Source organism: Vulpes lagopus, chromosome 3 (genome assembly GCF_018345385.1).
Source record: "Vulpes lagopus strain Blue_001 chromosome 3, ASM1834538v1, whole genome shotgun sequence".
NCBI lineage: Eukaryota > Metazoa > Chordata > Mammalia > Carnivora > Canidae > Vulpes > Vulpes lagopus.
In genome coordinates this window covers 144,217,792-144,236,116 of record NC_054826.1, presented here as the reverse complement: position 1 = coordinate 144,236,116, position 18,325 = coordinate 144,217,792, and the positions used below count along the sequence as shown (strand labels likewise).

Below are 18,325 nucleotides of genomic sequence, written 5' to 3'. Positions count from 1 at the left end.
ACTTGTAACAATACAGCCCGGTATCCTGGGCTCACTTCAATCTAGTTAGTGGCTCCTTTTACCTCAGGACAAGCAAGGAGGCAGGTAAAGTACAATTTTCTAAGTAGCTCTGCATTCAGCCCATTTAACCAGGCTAGATAGAGCCTTCAGTGCCACACAAAGTGTATGGGTTATCTTTTGGTTTTATAGCAATTCTGTGCTATCCTGAAGAAAAATTTCACATGTCCCCATATTTTTAGAAGAGAATACAAAGGTGCTAATAAGCATGTTAGGGAAGGGTCTTAAACCTTCCAAATCTACTCAGCTACTAGGTGAGTCAGTGACCTCATTTGATTCATGTAGAGCACATTACTCAACCAAGCCCTGACCCACCAAATAAGGATATATAATAACTTGGTGGTGGTTCTGAGTCAGAGTTTTGGGGGATAATCAGTTATGCAGTTACATGGAACATACACTATCCACTACCCATTGCCTTCCTCATGTTAAGTATTTGCTGAGAACTTTTTCCATTTCAGGACCTCTTTCCAACTGTTCTCTAACTTCGTATTTACTCAAGTTCATTTTGAGGTTTCACTTCTTTGATAAAAGTGATCAGCTGTAACATTTAATTATAGGTCATGCTATTTAACCCTGCTTCTTGGAAGCTGTTTGTAATTCACTTCTTCTTTTAACTTGTGTAATAGAGAAGACTTGCATTTTACATTTTAATTAGTCAGATGCTTGGGGAACAGCTAGAAAGCATTCTTTTATTTTAACCCTTACTGAAAACTTTCAATAAAATGTTCTAGGTTATCATTCTGAACAACATTTGTCAGTGATGGAGAGACTGAACTGAAAACATACCTGGACATACCTCAGAAATGGTATTAACATTTCTGTCATCTGATGTTTTCTTGTAACTTACTAAGAGTGGGAGCCCATCAATTTATCCCAGTTACTCAAGGTTGTACCGAACCCTCCCTTTTCTTGTTCTTTAAAACCCTCTCATTTTGATATTCTTTCATAACAGGTCCCTATTTTACCCAGTGGAAGGCAAAACTTAATATTCTTGGAATAAAAGTTTTTCTGTAAAAGATTAGTTACTGATACTTGCCTGACTCCACCTACAAATGTCATTGTTACTATTACCATGTTGGTTATGATCCCAAGCAATAAATAGAAAATAGGAGATTTTATATTTATTGAAATCCCAAGGAAGCAGTTTGCTGGGAAAACAGAAGTTCCATAAATAATGACATTTAAGGAAGAACCCTCTAAGAAGCATTATGAGAAAATGCCAACACTCTTTGGGTGCCACAAGCAGGTTAGCCAGGGTGAGTACTTCTGCCATTGGAGATGAAATAAACTGAATCACTTTAAAGTTATTCCTGGCCAAGTTAAAATTATGCTGATTTAACCTAATTCACCTGGAATACAGGTGAATATCACAACACAATTGGGATATAATTAATCTTTCCTCCTGTTTTAGTTGCTAAGGAGAGAAAACAGTTCTGCTTTGTGTACCTTTACCCCAAACTTTCTTGGAAGTCTTAACTTTTTAAGTCTTTCTTTATAATTTCAATCAAGTTATAACTTTCATAACTTTAGTTCTTCCATTATATACCAATATATATTTGCTCCAAGAATACTTTGGTTTCAACCATGACTTTTATACTTGTATCAAGCAGATCTCTATATACCATCTTCACCAATTTTCTGGACCTGAACTTAGAAAAGGGCATTTCTGGTCTACCATCTCCCTGCACACACAGGTGAGTTACAGTATGATTCAGCTTTGATTATGTAATTTTCAAGTTTTCTGTATACGTTAACAAACTTTATATTTTCTAAATGTTTTTAAACTCAATTTTCTTTAAATAACCAAGTGTTGAAAACTTTACAAAAATGTTAATCATCTTAAAATGGTCAAAGTTTTCTTTTTCTTCCTCAAAGGGTCTAATAGGCATGTGTGGGTCTTCTGTAGACACACTTGTTTTTATCTCGAGGGATATGTGACTAATTCTCCCTCTAGTCAACTTTTTTCAAACAGGGCCAGTCTATATTAGTGTGATGATGTTAATTTACAAAACATCTTGAGTAAATAAAGGGAGATGTAAAATATTTAGTATGGCTTGCTCGGTGAATCTTAATTGCGAAATTTTTTCTTCTTTCGAAACTTCTTTCCTGCCGCATTTGCTGCTTTTTCAGCCATGATCTCCGCATACTTCCTTCGATTGTACCTAAAAAGAAAAACAAACCTTTAAGTTCTAAAGTATGACCTTAGAAGTTATGTAATGGGTGTTGTGGTGGGGTGGTGTAACTTCTAAATCTCAAAAACTTTTTTGCATTTTCACTATTTTATCATATTTTATCATATTTATCATATTTCACTAAGTTCCACCATGTGGAACCATACTTGGAGCTGAGGGACTGAGCAGTGAACAAGACAAAACCATAGTCCCTATCTTCATAAAGCCTGCATAAAGCCTTCATAAAGTCTAATGAGAAAAAAGTGACAACCATAAGGGAGGGCTTTTGAAAACTTTCAGCCACTGTAAGTCCATGCACCATTTCCAGTTAACAGAGGATGTTAAATGCTTTCAACATTTTTGTAGAATGAAAATGTAAAAACAGCAGACTGACGCAGAAGTAGGTATGAGGCTCCAACTATCTGGATATTAAAGAGGCCTGCACTAAATCATTTTTGTTTTGGTCATCAAAATATATGTCAGTGTGATATGTGATATTATTTTATTTTAAAAGGAATATTTTTAAAGTTTCTTAATTTTAATTTCCATTAGGGTAAATATTGACTAATGTAGTCCACAGAAGCTCAAAAGAAGGGCTTATCAGTACAATTGATTAGGAAAAATTAAAATTCTTTAACCATATAAAACTGTTCTAGACCACTTTCACTGTGTTACCTAAATCTGTTATTACTAAAGCTGAGGGATTAGCTAATATTCTCTTTAAAACAGAAGCTACTTGGGACACCTGGGTGGCTCAGCAGTTGAGTGTCTGCCTTTGGCTCAGGGCGTGTTCCCCGAGTCCTGGGATGGAGTCCTACATTGGGCTCCATGCATGGAGCCTGCTTCTCCCTCTGCCCATGTCTCTGCCCCCCTCTCTCTCATGAATAAATAAGATTTAAAAAATAAATAAAACAGAAGCTTCTTAAGCCTTTTACAACTCTACAGCCTACTGAATCCCACAAGAAGTCAGTAGCACAATTTACACACATTCTAACAAACCTAAGATTACACTAAAAATGAAACAAAACCAAGTCAAATGTGTTCAAACTTAAGTGACATCAAATTAACAGACTGCTGTACACATGAGATGTTACATATGAATCCAATACTGACCACCAATCAAAAAAACCTAACAGATACACAAAATAGAGAAGAATCTAAAGATAATACTAAAGAAAGCCATCAAACCACAAGGGTAGAGAACTGAGAAAACTATAAAAACAACCAGAAGACAATTAAAATGGCAGTAACTACATACCTATCCGCAATTACTTTAAAAGTATTTATCTTGCATTACAAAAATTATAAGCCAACAAACCCATTTATAGTAGGCAATATAAAGTTTCCTTTTAAAGTAGGCAGCGCGGAAATAATACAAACATTGTGAAAATGGTACTCAGTGACCAAAGTATGGGAACAATGAGCTAATAACACTACCTCTAACCTGCAATTTCATTTGGTAGAGTTTCATTCTACCAAATTTCTAATTTACTCCAACTTCCTCAGGCTATTATTTTTTAGTGAAAGCCCCATCAACACTGCTGTGACTTCTAAGATTGCTATCATTGAGATTACAAAATACAGGTCAATTTTTAACCAAAATATACAGTTAATAAACAAAGACTCAGTCAGCTTGCACCATGCCTGTGTGGGGATGGAAAAACAACAGGCTTGAGAGAAAGGGAGATGGGAGAGACTGACAGTATGAATGTGTGACTGAAGGAGGAGGTGTCAAGGACTTGCTACTGGGTGGATAGTAATAGTGTTCAGTCATGAGAAAAAGAACACTGCGAGAGGATTACTGGATTACTGGAAGACTGGGGTCAGAAAAGACCAAGTGAGCTGTTAGAGGTGCTTGTGAGAAAACCTGGGACAGCAGCCGGATATGTGGGTCTGGACTCAGCAAAGATCTGGACTAACACACTACACTTGGAAGCCAACAGTATACAGGTTATAATTAAAGCTCTGTGGGGGATGAGATTTCCAAGTAATGCGTAATTCCAAGTAACAAGTAATAAACTTCCAAGAGAGTAATAAGCAAGCAAAGAACACTGCTTATTTCTAAAATGTTTACCATTACCCAGACGAACTAGGTAACTTATGTAACACTTGTGTTAAATTTGTTTTCCATGCTGACAAAGTTTTTAAAACCCTTGATTTCTACTTTGGCTATTAAACCATCTGAAGTTCAACAAGGGTTTCTAATATGAGGTATGCTTTTAAATCTCCTATAATATATACATAGCTGTTTAAATGCCCCCATCTTAAAAAAAAATCCTTCTCTTCCATACTCACTACTAGCCTTGCCTCTCCCCGCCCCCTTTACAAACTTCAAAGAATTGTCTCCAATTGTTCATTTTCAACTCACTCTCCAATCTTCCCCAGTCTGGTTTCTTCCCCAGCACTCCTCTGAAACTGCTGGCAAGAATGCTATGATCTCCATGTAAATCCAAATAAGTTTTTAGGTTTTTATAAAAATTTAATTTTATTGGGACGCCTGAGTGGCTTAGCAGTTGGGTGCCTGCCTTCGGCTCAGGTCATGATCCTGGGATCTGAGATCGAGTCCCATACAGGACTCCCCACAGGGAGCCTGCTTCTCCCTCTGCCTGTGTCTGTCATGAATAAATAAATAAATCTTTTAAAAAATTTTAATTTAATTTCAATTAACACACAGTGTATATTAGTTTCAGAAATAGAGGCTAGTGATTCATCAGTTGTATGTAACACCCAGTGCTCATTACATCATGTGCCCTCCTTAATGCCCATCACCCAGTTTGATCTCTCAACAACATTCAATCCTATTAACCACCACCTCCAGTTTCTATCTGCCCGTTATATTCTCCTTCCTTGGCTTCTGTGACACCTGGTTTTCTTAATGGCCCCTTGGCTATTCTTTCCTAGTCTCCTTTGCAGGCTCACTTTCCTCTAGCAGTCAAGTATTTTCAAGCTTCCATCTAAAGCAGTGGTTCTAAACTGGGAATGCTTATGCCCCACACAGGACATCTGGAAATGTTGGTAGTGATTTCTGTCACAAATTGGGGATGGGGTGTTACTAGCATTGAGTGGGTAGAGGTCAGAGATGCTGTTAAACATTCTACATTACACAGGACAGTTCCCCCTAATAAAGAATTATCCCATCCAAATGTAAATAGTGCTGTTGAGACACTGCTAAAGCATTTAAAAGTTACCTGAAATTTTAAAGTTTATGTATATTCTAAAGGAAAGCATAAATAATATGAAGTGAAACATGAATTTCTTTACCTTCTGAACTCAGAATCAGCCAGCAGTTCTTCCACAATAGTTCTCTTCCTTTGTTTTTTGGGAATTCGCGAATGATAGAAGTCAGCTGGATTGTCAACAATGGTTCCAATCTACAAGCAATTGATTGAAATAAGTCATGCAATACTTGAATGCTAAGTTGCTTTCATATTTCAGGGAAGTTCTAACAAAGTATATTTATAGAAAGGAATGGAAACCCTAACTTAAATGATACCAATATTAAAGTTAGTTTTGACACTTTTTTAAAAGCAAAAATAAGTCACCTATTCAACTGGCACTGGGTACTACTAAAGACATTTCCTTAGAATTTATAGGAAAGCCAAAAATCCTTTTATATTACATATAACTTAGTGCTAGGCAGGACAGTAAATCCTTGATGAACAGTATAACTAGAAAAGTGGGACAGAGAATATCAAATTCTTTAGTCTCCCAATTTAATAAACTTGACACATAAATTCTATTACACACCTATTTGATCTCCTAGGTTATCATGAATGCTACCAGCATAGAACCTTCTTAGGAACCACTCTGCATTTGTTCATACATTCAACCAAGTAAAATTTACAGTGTCCACTATGTGCCAGGTACTGTGCTAAGTGGGAAATAAAGAATATCCGAGTCCCTGCCAGCAGGGAGCCCATAGTCTTAAGGAAAATCCACAGACAAGAAACTAAAAGACTAAAGCATAACATATTATGCTGAACAAAACACTACAGATGCTCTGAAAAAATAAGTGACCAATTCTACCTAAGGGAGGTCAAGGTGCCTCCAAGTATGTTGTAGCTTAAGAGGGCTATGTGATAAAAGAAGAGCTAGTAAGTTGGTCAGAGTGCAGGCTGTAGAGACTCTACCCTATAGGTCATAAAGAATCATTGAAAATATTACTGAACAGGAGTGTCTCATGAACAGACTGCTTAAAAAAAAAAAAAAGAACAGATGACTTGGCTACAATGTGGAGGATGGACTAGAAGGGAGATCAGACCTGGAGGTGAAGGACTATTAGACTAATTCAGATAAGTGACAAGAAAGAAGAACAAAATGAAGCTGACAGCTACTAGAGGGTGAATCAACTGGATTTTCATCTGAAAACACTTTGAAAACCAACTTTTAACTTATTTTCAGCATTTGCATGGGGATTCCCCTCTATCTGGAGAAGAGTTTGGGACAAATGATTCCCTATTTCCTCCTCCATTATGTACTGATTCTTGCTGTTAGGCTAATAACTATTCATATGTGATATACCCAACTTAGAGATCCCATTAACTTTTAGAGGTATGACCTGGAAACTTAGTTACCACCATTACAAGCTGGTGGCCAAATGGCTGTCTGATTTGGGTTCTGCCCATTATTATACAGCCTAAGCATATGTGCACTGTAAATATTCACCTATGTTAAGGGTAAACAGAAAGAACACTACAGTGTTTTCCAAACTAAAATCCATCGAACATCACTGCCATTATTATTTTTTTCATACCTGGAAGTACTTGGGGAAGCCATCCCTATCATTTTTCTTGTAAAACCTTTTTGGGTCCATGCTAGCTCTCATCTTCAGTGCTTTGAGATCATTTTTTAGTTCATTTGTCAATTCTGGAGCTTTCATACCAAACCAGCCATCACCTGCTGTTTTCTGTCGTTCTTTCTGAAATTCAGATTTCAAAAACAATTAAACAGAACATTCTAACTTTAATAAGCATTGTATAAGCTATACCTCATTCCCTCCAAAATATACAGAAAACTTTATGAATAAAAAATGAAAGGGCAGCCCCGGTGGCGCAGCGGTTTAGCGCCGCCTGCAGCCCAGGGCGTGATCCTGGAGACCCTGGATAGAGTCCCACATCAGGCTCTCTGTATGATGCCTGCTTCTCCTCCCTCTGCCTCTCTCTTTCTTTCTGTCTCTATGAATAAATAAATAAAATCTTAAAAAAAATAAATGAAAAAAAAATAAAATTACTATACATAACAAGTTAATCCCCAGATTCACTTTTCATAAAAGAAATTAAATCATGGTATTTTCTTTGGTAAATCAGGCATAGTACCATCAGTTTCATAAATGAGGTCTCCTTAAAATTTATTTAAAAAAAAAAAAAAATTTATTTTTTTTAAAGATTTTATTTATTTATTCATGAGATAGAGAGAGAGAGAGAGAGGCAGGCAGAGGGAGAAGCAGGCTCCAGGGAGCCCAATGCGGGACCTGATCCTGGGACTCCAGGATCACACCCTGGGCCAAAGGCAGGCACTAAACCGCTGAGCCACTCGGGAATTCCCCCTACAATTTATTTTTTTTAATCTTAGAACTGCTGACTTGCTGGGAGAACAACACACAACATCGATTTTTACTGTGCAATATAGCCTACACAAGAGAGAATGTATCAAAACATTTTCACGTCTGGAGCTTCTATGTAAATATTAACATTTTTATTCAGTCACCCGGGTGACTCAGTCATTTACCCCAACCAGTTCAGAAATTTCTATCATTTCTAAAAAAAAAAAAAAAAAAAAAAAATTTCTATTCTTTGGGAAACTCTTAGCAAGTTATTCAGTTTTATTTTTATTTCATTCATACATTATCGAGTGTCTACCATGTACCAGCATGCTCCTCCATATTAGTGATGAGACATTACTGGAGCACCATCCTCAAATTTTCTTCAAGCTCTCTTGATAACTTTTTTACATTTATTGAAATGGCAGATGAAAACAATCCTCTATTTTCACAAAGGAAAATAGTTTCCTACCTTCTCATTGGGAGACTACAGAGACCCGGGTTTTTAGGAGGAGATTTGCCTCCTAAAGGATTTTTTTTAAGATTTTATTTTAAGATAAAAATAAGATTTTTTTGGTAAGATTTTATTTATTCATGAGAGACACAGAAAGAGAGGCAGAGACACAGGCAGAGGGAGAAGCAGGCTCTATGCTGGGAGCCTGACGTAGGACTCGATCCCAGATCTCCAGAATCAAGCCCTGGGCCGAAGGCGGTGCTAAACTGCTGAGCCACCAGGGCTGACTTAGATGGCTATATTAAGTTCTCTACAAAGACCTGCAGTGAGCTCTTAGCTCTTTGTGAACAGTACCTATAAGCCAAGAGGTGTGGACAATGATATGCTGGCTGTCACTGTTTTTAAGAAAGGGGTAAAAATGGGACACCTCATGGCTCAGTGGTTAAGCATCTGCCTTTGGCTCACGATGTGATCCTGGGGTCCTGAGATTGAGTCCTGCAACAGGCTCACTGCAGGGAGCTTGATGCTGCTCCCTCTGCCTGTGTCTCTGTCTCTCTCATGAATAAATAAATTTTAAAAATCTTAAACAAAAAAACCGGGGGGGAGGGGGTAGAAAAAAACAAACACGTCTTCTCTGTGCACCACTTGGTGGACTCTCACTTTGTAAAAATCTATATAAAATGTGTTTATGGAACTGTATTTTATGGGCCCTTAAATTTCTGTGATAACTTTGCATATATATATATTTTTTTAAAAGATTTTTATTTATTTATTCATGAGATACACAGAGAGAGCAAGAGAGAGTCAGAGACACAGGCAGAGGGAGAAGCAGGCTCCATGCAGGGAGCCCGATGCAGGACTTGATCCCGGGACTCCAGGATCACGTCCTGGACCGAAGGCAGGTGCTAAACCGCTGAGCCACCCAGGGATCCCCTGCCAATATATATTTTTAAGATTTTATTTTCTTAACTAATCTCTACACTCAATGTGGGGCTAGAACTCATAACCCTGAGATCAAGAGTCACAAGCTTTACCAAATGAGCCAGCCAGGTGCCCTGAAAGTACATATTTTTATATTATACAACTATGTTGTGTAAGCTGAATGTATATAGTCAAACACACCTTAACAACCTAAATAATAAGTCACTATACTTACTCTGCGTTTTTTCTGAAGTTGATGCTTTGATTCGCTATATGGTGGGACACAGTAGTTTTTTTCAAAATCAGGAGTGATGACGGCTTTCTGCAAAAGCTTAAAATATTAAACTAGTTTTAAAATAGTATCAGAATATCATAAAATTTTTTCCAGCATCTTTTTCCTTATAAGAGAAACATCTCTCACAATGAAGACTACTCCAAATACATTAATCCACTTTATACACAATCATGCTACTACAAAGTTGTTTCAGTCCTTAAGTTTTTAAATTATATCACAATAAAAATGTTTTAGAAGGCAAATTGAAGGATTATTTTACGAAACTTCATTCATCTTAAATTTCTTTTTCTAAACTGAATCAGCACACATCAGATTTATATTAATGTGTCTAACTTGTATTTATTGGTTTACAACCAGCCACTTGCATCGAACAACTGAAAAATAAAGTCAACAAGAACAAATGCTATAATAGCTCTTGAAATTTCTGAAAACGAACAAAAACTCTAGGTCTTTAATAAATCCTTTTGATGTTGGTTAAACAGCTTCCTCGGATCTAAGAAGACTGTATTATTAAGTACAATGATACAAATTTGATTAAACAACATACTTTCCTATCAATGAAATAATTCTATCTAGACAAATCTCTTTTTGTAATTCAACAATATCTTAAGATGTTCTTTCAGTATCAATTCACACATAGATCAACTTCATTCTAATAGCTGTTATGCTCTACAATTTCTCTTCTGACATTCAGTTTAAGTCTCCATTAAACCTTTTTCCATTAAACACTGCAAACATCATCTCTGCATATTTGATTATAAGATTCCAAAATGCATCAACTTAAATTTTGACAGGTACTACTAAATTATCTCGTATTCAAGTAATGTTAAGTCCTACCAACAGTTAATCAGTGCCTTTTTCTTTACATTGCCACCAACACTGGGTTTACCTTTTTGTGTGTTGTCACTGATGCCTCATGGCTGTTTTCGTTTGCTGTTGATCACCTTTTTTGTGTGTTTATTAGCTATATATTAAGTCTTCTACAGGAGATGCCTGTATTTTCTGGAGTTCTTTTTCATTTATATATGTCATTTTTATTAATTTGTAGAACTGTATTTTGTATCTTAGTGGAATTAACCTATGGTCTTTAACTTGTCATTGTTAAGGTATTAACTGAGTAAGTTTTAAAACTTTGTGTGGTCAAACCTGTTAATCTTTTCCTAAATAACTTCTCATTTTTTGTATAGGATGAACCAATATTGTCATAATACTGTTTATGTGACTAAAAGGTGCTTCACGGTAACTAGTCATCTTCCATAGGGTATGAACTAAAGATTGTTCCATAGACCTCAACATAGTTCACAGAAATACTAATTTGGCCTGTAACAATTGAAATTATCAATTCAGAAATCCCCAAATCCCCTAGAAGTTTCTGGGTAGTAGAGCAGCAGTCTAGATTTTCCTTTGACTCAGAAATAAGAACAAGGTATTTATTTAGCAGATTAAGAGCATGTTGCATGTCAAGTACTATAGTGTGCTTTAGGACAGTGGTTCTCAACTGGGAGCAAATGGCAATGTTTGAAGACGTTTTTGCGGTACGTGTGGATGTATGTATACGTGCAGAGCAGCTGGGGCGGGGGTGGATGCTACTGACATCTAGTAGGTAGAGACGAGGGATGCCACTACATATCCTACAATGAACAAGACGTCCTCCTCACAACAAAGAATTATCCAGCCCAAAATACCAGTATTGCTGAGACTGAGAAATCCTGTTTTAGGAATATAAAGCTAAAAAACAGTAAAATTATAATTATAATATGATCAATAATGAATCAGATTGATACTGGGTGTTGCAGAAGCACAGAGGAGGTGGTGCAGAGGACTAGAGTCAGAGAACATCTCCCATAGGCAGTGATCTATGATCTCTGCACTGGCTTGGGAAAGAGCAGGGTACGTTGGAACGCCTGGGTGGCCCTGTGGTTGAACATCTGCCTTCAGCTCAGGGTGTGATCCCAGGGTCCAGGGATTGAGTTCCACATTGGGCTCCTGCAGGGAGCCTGCTTCTCCCTCTGCCTCTCTTTCATGAATAAATAAAATCTTTAAAAAAAGAAAAAGAGCAGGGTATGTTCAGGGAACTACAGTGGTCTTCAGTGGCAAGAACACGCCAGGTGGACAGAGATGAAGGTACAGAGGCACTCTGAAGAATATCATGGTCAGGTTTGTGTTTTGTTGTTCTGAAGTGGTATCTACCCCCAACATGGGCTTGAACTCATGACCTGGAAATCAAGAGTCACATGCTCTTTCAACTGAGTCAGCCAAGCACCCTTTTTGGTGTTTTTTAAAAGAGAAATCTATCAAAAGTACAGAGAGTGGCTTGGAGAAAATAAGGAGGCTACTCCAATAGTCTAGATGAAAAATAAATGTCTATACTATACTAGCCAGTGACAGTGGGGTGAAAAGGAGAGAACGGAGTAGAGGGTATGTAAGCAGCCGCATCCTCTAGGTTCAGTGATTGCAAAAGGAAAAGAGAGTTTGGCATCATTAACCAGGCCAGAGAATAACTAAAGTAGCTGGTTCAGGTAGGGAAGTGAAGGAGGGCAATTAGAAAGGTCAAGTGCCTGAGCACATCTGAATAAACAGTTAACAGACACAACAGAATTTAAAGACCTGAAGGGGCAGCAAGGCTAGAGAATACAGATTTGGGGGAAGCCATGCCATGTGATTAAAGGTGAGGCTTTGGATGAGGTTACCTACCCTGTAAATCCCTTCTGAAATTTTATGTGTGTGTATAGTTTTCCTGGTGGGGGGGAAGTGGGCACTCACAATTTTCAGATTCTCAACAGCATCCAGAATAGTTATGAACTAAAAATATAGCAAAAGAAAAAAAAAAAAAAAACAGCCCTTAGAATAACTAGTGGGTACAAGAGGAATGCTGACCTTGTATTAATTTATTTTTCCAAGTGTCATCTTTTATAGCTAGGACTTTAAGGGGAAATTAGAAGTAGCCTTTTTGGTTTCACTGTAGGCTAATGTGTTTCAGTGCAGGAAAATTAAGTCTCTTAACAAGGACTAATCATGTCTAGAAGTGATTGGTTAGTTGTATAAAAACCAACAGGACACTCCATGTAACTTACCTCATTTTTCTTTTTCTCCTTGATCTGTGTTAGGGTTCTCTTGTTCGACTGTAGTTTGTTTGCATTGAAATTAATATACAAACCACCCAACTGCTTGATACTCATACCAGGGTCTATGCTGCTGCTTGTCAACTTCAGACTGAAAAAGAAAGGATCACTTAAAGATCAAATAATCAAATCAAAATGTAAACAACTGAGATTATATTTTTAAGATCACTTTTTTCTTCTCTCCCCTTTTAGTGCCAATGACAAGAAAAAAAAGAGGGGATCCCTGGGTGGCTCAACAGTTTGGCCTCTGCCTTCAGCCCAGGGTGTGATCTTAGAGTCCCGGGATCAAGTCCCACATCGGGCACCCTGCATGGAGCCTGCTTCTCCCTCTGCCTGTGTCTCTCATAAATGAATGAATGAATAAAAATAAAATCTTAAAAAAAAAAGAGGATTAAGACCATATAATATGCCAGTAGACTTCATAGAGGGATTTTAGAAAGAAAGAAATTGCAGAGGAGATACATCTGGCAATTCAGCTCAACTTCATATACAGGTAGTGAGTTAATAAATGTACTACCTCCATCTCTAAAATCACTGAGAAAAGACTTGCAGGTTATCCAAACTTAGAATGTTTTTCTGGGTGACTAAGGGCATTTGGTAATGTCTCTAAATCGGTGACTTTTAAACAATGTGAACAGGTGAACAACTGTACTTCCCACTGGAGGTTTCCAAAAATACACAAGTCATACCTCATATCTACCAAATCAGTTGGTTCTGGGCTCCTGCTATAAGGAATTTCTACTTTTACATTACTGAAAGGTTCTTTTTATAAGCAAATACATTTGGACTTCCAGTTATTTTCTTCCCTATTTATTCATATAAACTGAGTAGTTAAAAGCTTTTGATCAATCTCCACTGGAAAGTGAAATCATTCTACTGCAGTGGTTTGGCAGTGATTCTCAAACCTAAAGGTACATTATTAGAATAATCCTGGGAAGGAGTGTGGCTTTTAAAAAATAAGTATGCTTGAGGCTAGCCTCAGAGATTTGTATCACTGGTTCAGAGATCTGTATCATTGGCTTAGAGTGAAAACCGAGCATCTGTTAATGTATAGACCCTCTCCAAGGACGTCTGTATTTCCAGCAGATGCACTGCCACCACGGCCCTATGCCTAAGAAAAACAAAAACAGAAAAAAAACCCAAAAAAACTAAAGAAACCACCCCCAAAATTATCACTTTTCAATAGGTGATAGATGGGATTATAGGTGATTACTTTTCTCTATTTTTCAACATCTCTACAATTAGCATCAATAAAGATAAAAAAATTTCTTTCCATTTTATGTTGCTCTTAACAATGATGCAGGAAAACCTTAACAGATGATTTCTAATAGATCACTGGTGGAGAAATAGGACTAACCAATGCACCCAAAGACTAGGGAAATGCTGGATAAAAGCACTCTTCCATAAAGAACCTGACAGCAATTTTCTCAATTCCTGTGTATATTTTTATGGTAAATCAGCCATTTGAAACATGTATCAAAAATTTACTTTTAGAGGATCCCTGGGTGGCTCAGCAGTTTAGCGCTTGCCTTTGGCCCAGGGTGTGATCCTGGAGTCCCAGGATCGAGTCCTGCATAGGGCTCCCTGCATGGAGCCTGCTTCTCCCTCTGCCTGTGTCTCTGCCTCTCTCTCTGTCTCTCATGAATAAATACAATCTTTTTAAAAAAAAATTTACTTTAAAAAATAAAGGTAAAACTTACAGTTTAGACTTTGTGCTATTTAGTAAGTCGTCTTCATCACTAAACTCATTTCTGTCATGGTCTGATGGTTCTTCACTTTCTTCATCCTCTTCCTCCTCTTTTTCTTCCTCAGTGGCAACCTCACTTGCCTTATCTCTCTCATCGAGGTAAAAATGTTTATCGGTACTCAATCCAGGAGTTGTGTCAATTACAAACAATGCATTGTCACATGACATATTTTCTGATTCTCCATTTAATGACTCCTTTTGACCATTATTTTCAACAAAACACACAGTGTCCTCTTCATTCTCACTGTTTTCAGACTGTTGGCTTTCATCACTGCTGAGAACTAAGAAAACAGAATCACCTTTGTCCAGGGATGCGTGGAACTCAGACTTGAATAGTTTGGCTTCACGCTCAAAATCTACATCCTTTCCTTCATTCCCGTCTTTGCTGATACTGGTAACTGTGCACTCAAAATCTACATCCTTTCCTTCATTCCCGTCTTTGCTGATACTGGTAACTGTGCACTCAAAATCTACATCCTTTCCTTCATTCCCGTCTTTGCTGATACCGGTAACTGTGCACTCTTCTTCATCACTACCACCATTACCAAATTCTGTGAAGTCACCTGTTTTTATGGTGCTCTCTTTCTCTTCATTCCATCTGTCCACTTCCACCACTGCAAATGTTTGAGCTAATGATTTCATTATAGACTCACAGTTCAGATTTGAGAGTTCTGATGTGGTTTTGTTACTTTGGGGGGTTGAATGCCTTTGAGAAACTAACCCCTGAATGCCAGTGTCCTGAGGTTCAGAAAGGCTCTCCAACTGAGAATTATTCTTATTTATTTCTTTTTCCTCATCTACTATTCCTTTAGCTTCTTCATTTAAATTCTTACAATTCTGTTTTGTTATATCTTTCAGAGGTCCAACACTGGGCTGTTTTTCCTCTTTTTTATTAAAACGGCGTTTTTGCACCGTTCGTTTTTTTTCTGAATTTATGTGGTAGGAATCATCATCGAAGTCATTATAAATTTCATTATTATAGAAATCTGGCTCATTTATCTGAGAAACAGATCTTGCTAGTAAACAGGTTGCTTGTCTGGTATCTGAATCCTCTGAATTTATAGGTGTTTTTATGATATGCTTTTCATTTTCTGGTACAACATCATTATCTATCTCCTCAGTTTGTGCCTGTAGTTTCTTCTGCATACTTCTTGTTCTCATAGTTGCAACTCCAGAAAATGAAGAAATGTTTGAGTTTGATGATTCAGCATCAGAAATAGCTTCTGTATGTAAATCTTGGCTTGGATCTGTTACGGATTTAGCCTTACCTCTTCTGGTCCTTGTAGATTTTAATGTAGGCACCACAATTCTAGAAATACCCGAGACATGTGATTCAGCTTCGGAGTCATCGTTTTCTTCAGTAGGAGACTGATGTGCTGGTGTTATTTTCGGCCTTTTCTTAACACTGGGCACTGGGGTGCATGCAACTAAGATCTGCCGTCTCCTAGTTACTCTTAAAATGAGATCCTGCAGCTCAGACACAGAAGAACAATTTGACTCTGCTTCAGAGATCTCTCCATCAGTACATGGTTTGTTTATTTCAGGTAATGAGACTGTAGTTCCACTCTTCCTCTTTCTGGTTTTAGGAGTTCTAGAAGCTGGACTTTGTTTCCTAGTGCTTTGTGATTCAGCAGTAGTTGGGTCGACAGGTAGACATTCCTTCCTGCCTTTTGGATGTGTGTGAATTCTTTTAGCAGAAGTCTGTAAGCCAGAACAAGTACAGTGTAATTTAGATAGGGCTGGAACTAGGGTAAAGTGAACGAGGCACTCCTCTCAGGAGCAAATTTTTTTTTTTTTTAATATTTATTATTTATTTATGATAGTCACAGAGAGAGTGAGAGAGAGGCAGAGACATAGGCAGAGGGAGAAGCAGGCTCCATGCACCGGGAGCCTGACGTGGGATTCGATCCTGGGTCTCCAGGATCGCGCCCTGGGGCAAAGGCAGGCGCCAAACCGCTGCGCCACCCAGGGATCCCAGGAGCAAATTTTAAGACGGTACTAAAAACCTCAGTAAACAAGATTAATACAAAAACCACCACCATCACCATCAACTTAAAAAAAAAAAAAAACGAAACACTGGATCCAACACTGCATTTGCAAGGCCTTGCCTCACAACAACCAGTACCCATGATCTTAAATAATAAAAATTAAAAACATATACTGGATCTGACTCTGCCTCACTCGCCTCACCCAAGACCTAGATCTAACCGCAGAATCTCTGCCGGCGGACGCCCGGAGCCCCTGGTCGCCGCCAGGGGGCGTCACTGCAGCCATCCCCACTCCAGAAAAAAAGCGCCGTGGGCCACGACCAGCTCCCCACGTGACCACGGGAACCTTCTCTTCAATACCCTCACACTTGGTAGCCGGAGTGAAGCCTCCTTCGTACGGTTTTAACAGGTTAAAAGGCCTCAGCATCACGAACGTGAACTATCCAGCAAGTGACCTGGCCTCTCCGTTCCAGGCCTGGGACCGTCTTAAAAAACCGCAGCGAGGACCGAAGAGGAAGCTACGGGCTTGGCCCTGGGCCTGGAGGCGGCAGCGCGCGCACGCTCGGGCTCCCTCCGCCGCTCCGCCTCGCCCCGCTCCGCCGGGCCCTCCCACCCAGGCGCCGCTCCGGGAGGCCGCGGGCAGACGCGAGGGCGCTCTGCGGTCTCCTACCTTCTGTGGGGAGTCTTCGGCCAACGTGGCCTCCCTCGCGGGCGGATGCCACCCCGACCGGGTCACCACCATCCTGCTCGCTTGCAGCCACCTCGGCCTGCCTCCGTTCCGGCGCGCCGGAAGTGCGTCAAAGAGGCGCCTCGCCCTCATCTACCGCGAGGATCCCGGGAATAACGAGAATCTCGTCCCGGCCTCCGGCCCGCGGGCCTAGGTCGGGGGCTCGAGCCGCGGGGCTCCGAAGCCGCGGTTCCGGGCGCTCGGGGCGCCGTCTGCAGCGCGGTGGGAGGCGGGCCGGCCGCCGGAGCCCGCGGTGACGGAGGGCCCGCGTCCCAGCTTCCACAGACGAATTGGAAGGTCGCATCTTCTTTCCAAGTCCAACCATCCTCTCCTGCGTTTGGTCCTAGTGTAGTCGTGGTTGTGACCAAAGGATGGGTTTGCATTATTTAGAATACCTTTTTTTTTTTTTTGCAATGACGTAATCTTGTCTTATTCATGAAATTAAATATTAAATTTGTATTAATAAAATCGGAAGACTCAGTTGGGGGTAAAGATGTATTTGTTAAATGTTCCAGAAACACAGAGACTTGGAAGCTATGTAATATAAAGGTGAGATGGTGACTAGGGATCCGGAAATAAGAAATGTTAAATTTTAAAGGAGAGCGATTGTTCCCCCCCTTCCCCCCCCAGTAAATGACCAGAATAAAGAGAAAGTGTTTGCTTTCTTTTAGGATGAAGTATGGAGAGCTAGAATGTACCTGAGGAAGGGATTGAGGAAGTAGGCAAACGGCTGTTGTTGGAGGTGAGGAAGGATGAGCGCTGCACCAAATCTGCTCTTTGTAACGGAAAATCCCTTTTTTCCCCCTTATTATCACAAAACACAGATTTATCATTGTGCGCTTTGCCACCCAGCTTAATAGGTCCTTTCAATAGTTTCCCTTGCAGCCAAATACCACTGGCTAAATTTTGGCCAATTAATATAAATTTTTTTTTAAGATTTTATTCATTTATTCACGAGACACACACACACACACAGAGGCAGAGACACAGGCAGAGGGAGAAGCAGACTCCTTGCAAGGAGCCCGGCGGGTCTGGATCCCAGGACCCCGGGATCACACCCTGGGCCAAAGGCAGGTGCTCAACCACTGAGCCACCCAGGCCATCCCACAATACCTGTCTTTTTAGAGTCCTGTTATTTGGGGGAGATTTTGTTATTGCAGCTGAGCCAAATCCAACTGAAGAAAGGAATTAAAAAAAAAGAGAGACAGATAGAGTTAGCCATAGAAGAATTCCCCTTCCTTTGAGGCAGGTGGGAAGAGTTTTTGAAGTAGAGAATGTGAATGCAGGGAAGTTAAACTGCA

At 39.3% G+C, this 18,325-nt stretch overlaps 1 protein-coding gene across 2 annotated transcripts; it reads right to left on the bottom strand.

Annotated features, from left to right (window-relative positions):
- Window positions 1-1,166: 1,166 nt before the first annotated feature.
- DNTTIP2 (deoxynucleotidyltransferase terminal interacting protein 2) lies at window positions 1,167-17,255 on the bottom strand. Of its 2 annotated transcripts, XM_041749241.1 has the most exons (8): window positions 16,968-17,255; window positions 14,780-16,010; window positions 14,263-14,722; window positions 12,515-12,653; window positions 9,381-9,476; window positions 6,985-7,149; window positions 5,493-5,602; window positions 1,167-2,222 (listed from the first exon to the last, which is right to left on the bottom strand). In XM_041749241.1, the coding sequence occupies exons 1-8, from the start codon at window positions 17,115-17,117 to the stop codon at window positions 2,129-2,131; spliced, it is 2,445 nt and encodes an 814-aa protein (XP_041605175.1). In that variant the 5' UTR covers window positions 17,118-17,255; the 3' UTR covers window positions 1,167-2,128. The 2 variants fall into 2 exon arrangements, with proteins under 2 accessions (XP_041605175.1, XP_041605174.1); XM_041749240.1 differs by having other exon boundaries at window positions 14,263-16,010.
- Window positions 17,256-18,325: the final 1,070 nt, after the last annotated feature.

Bases quoted from the DNA above. Each gene is read 5' to 3' on its own strand.
- DNTTIP2 (XM_041749240.1), bottom strand. From the start codon at position 17,117: ATGAGGGCGAGGCGCCTCTTTGACGCACTTCCGGCGCGCCGGAACGGA. The intron at 9,477-12,514 runs GTAAGTTACATG...TAATATTTTAAG, and splicing joins AGGAGAAAAAGAAAAATGAG to CTTTTGCAGAAAGCCGTCAT. The intron at 5,603-6,984 runs GTATGAAAAAAA...AATTGCTTGTAG, and splicing joins GCTTCCCCAAGTACTTCCAG to ATTGGAACCATTGTTGACAA.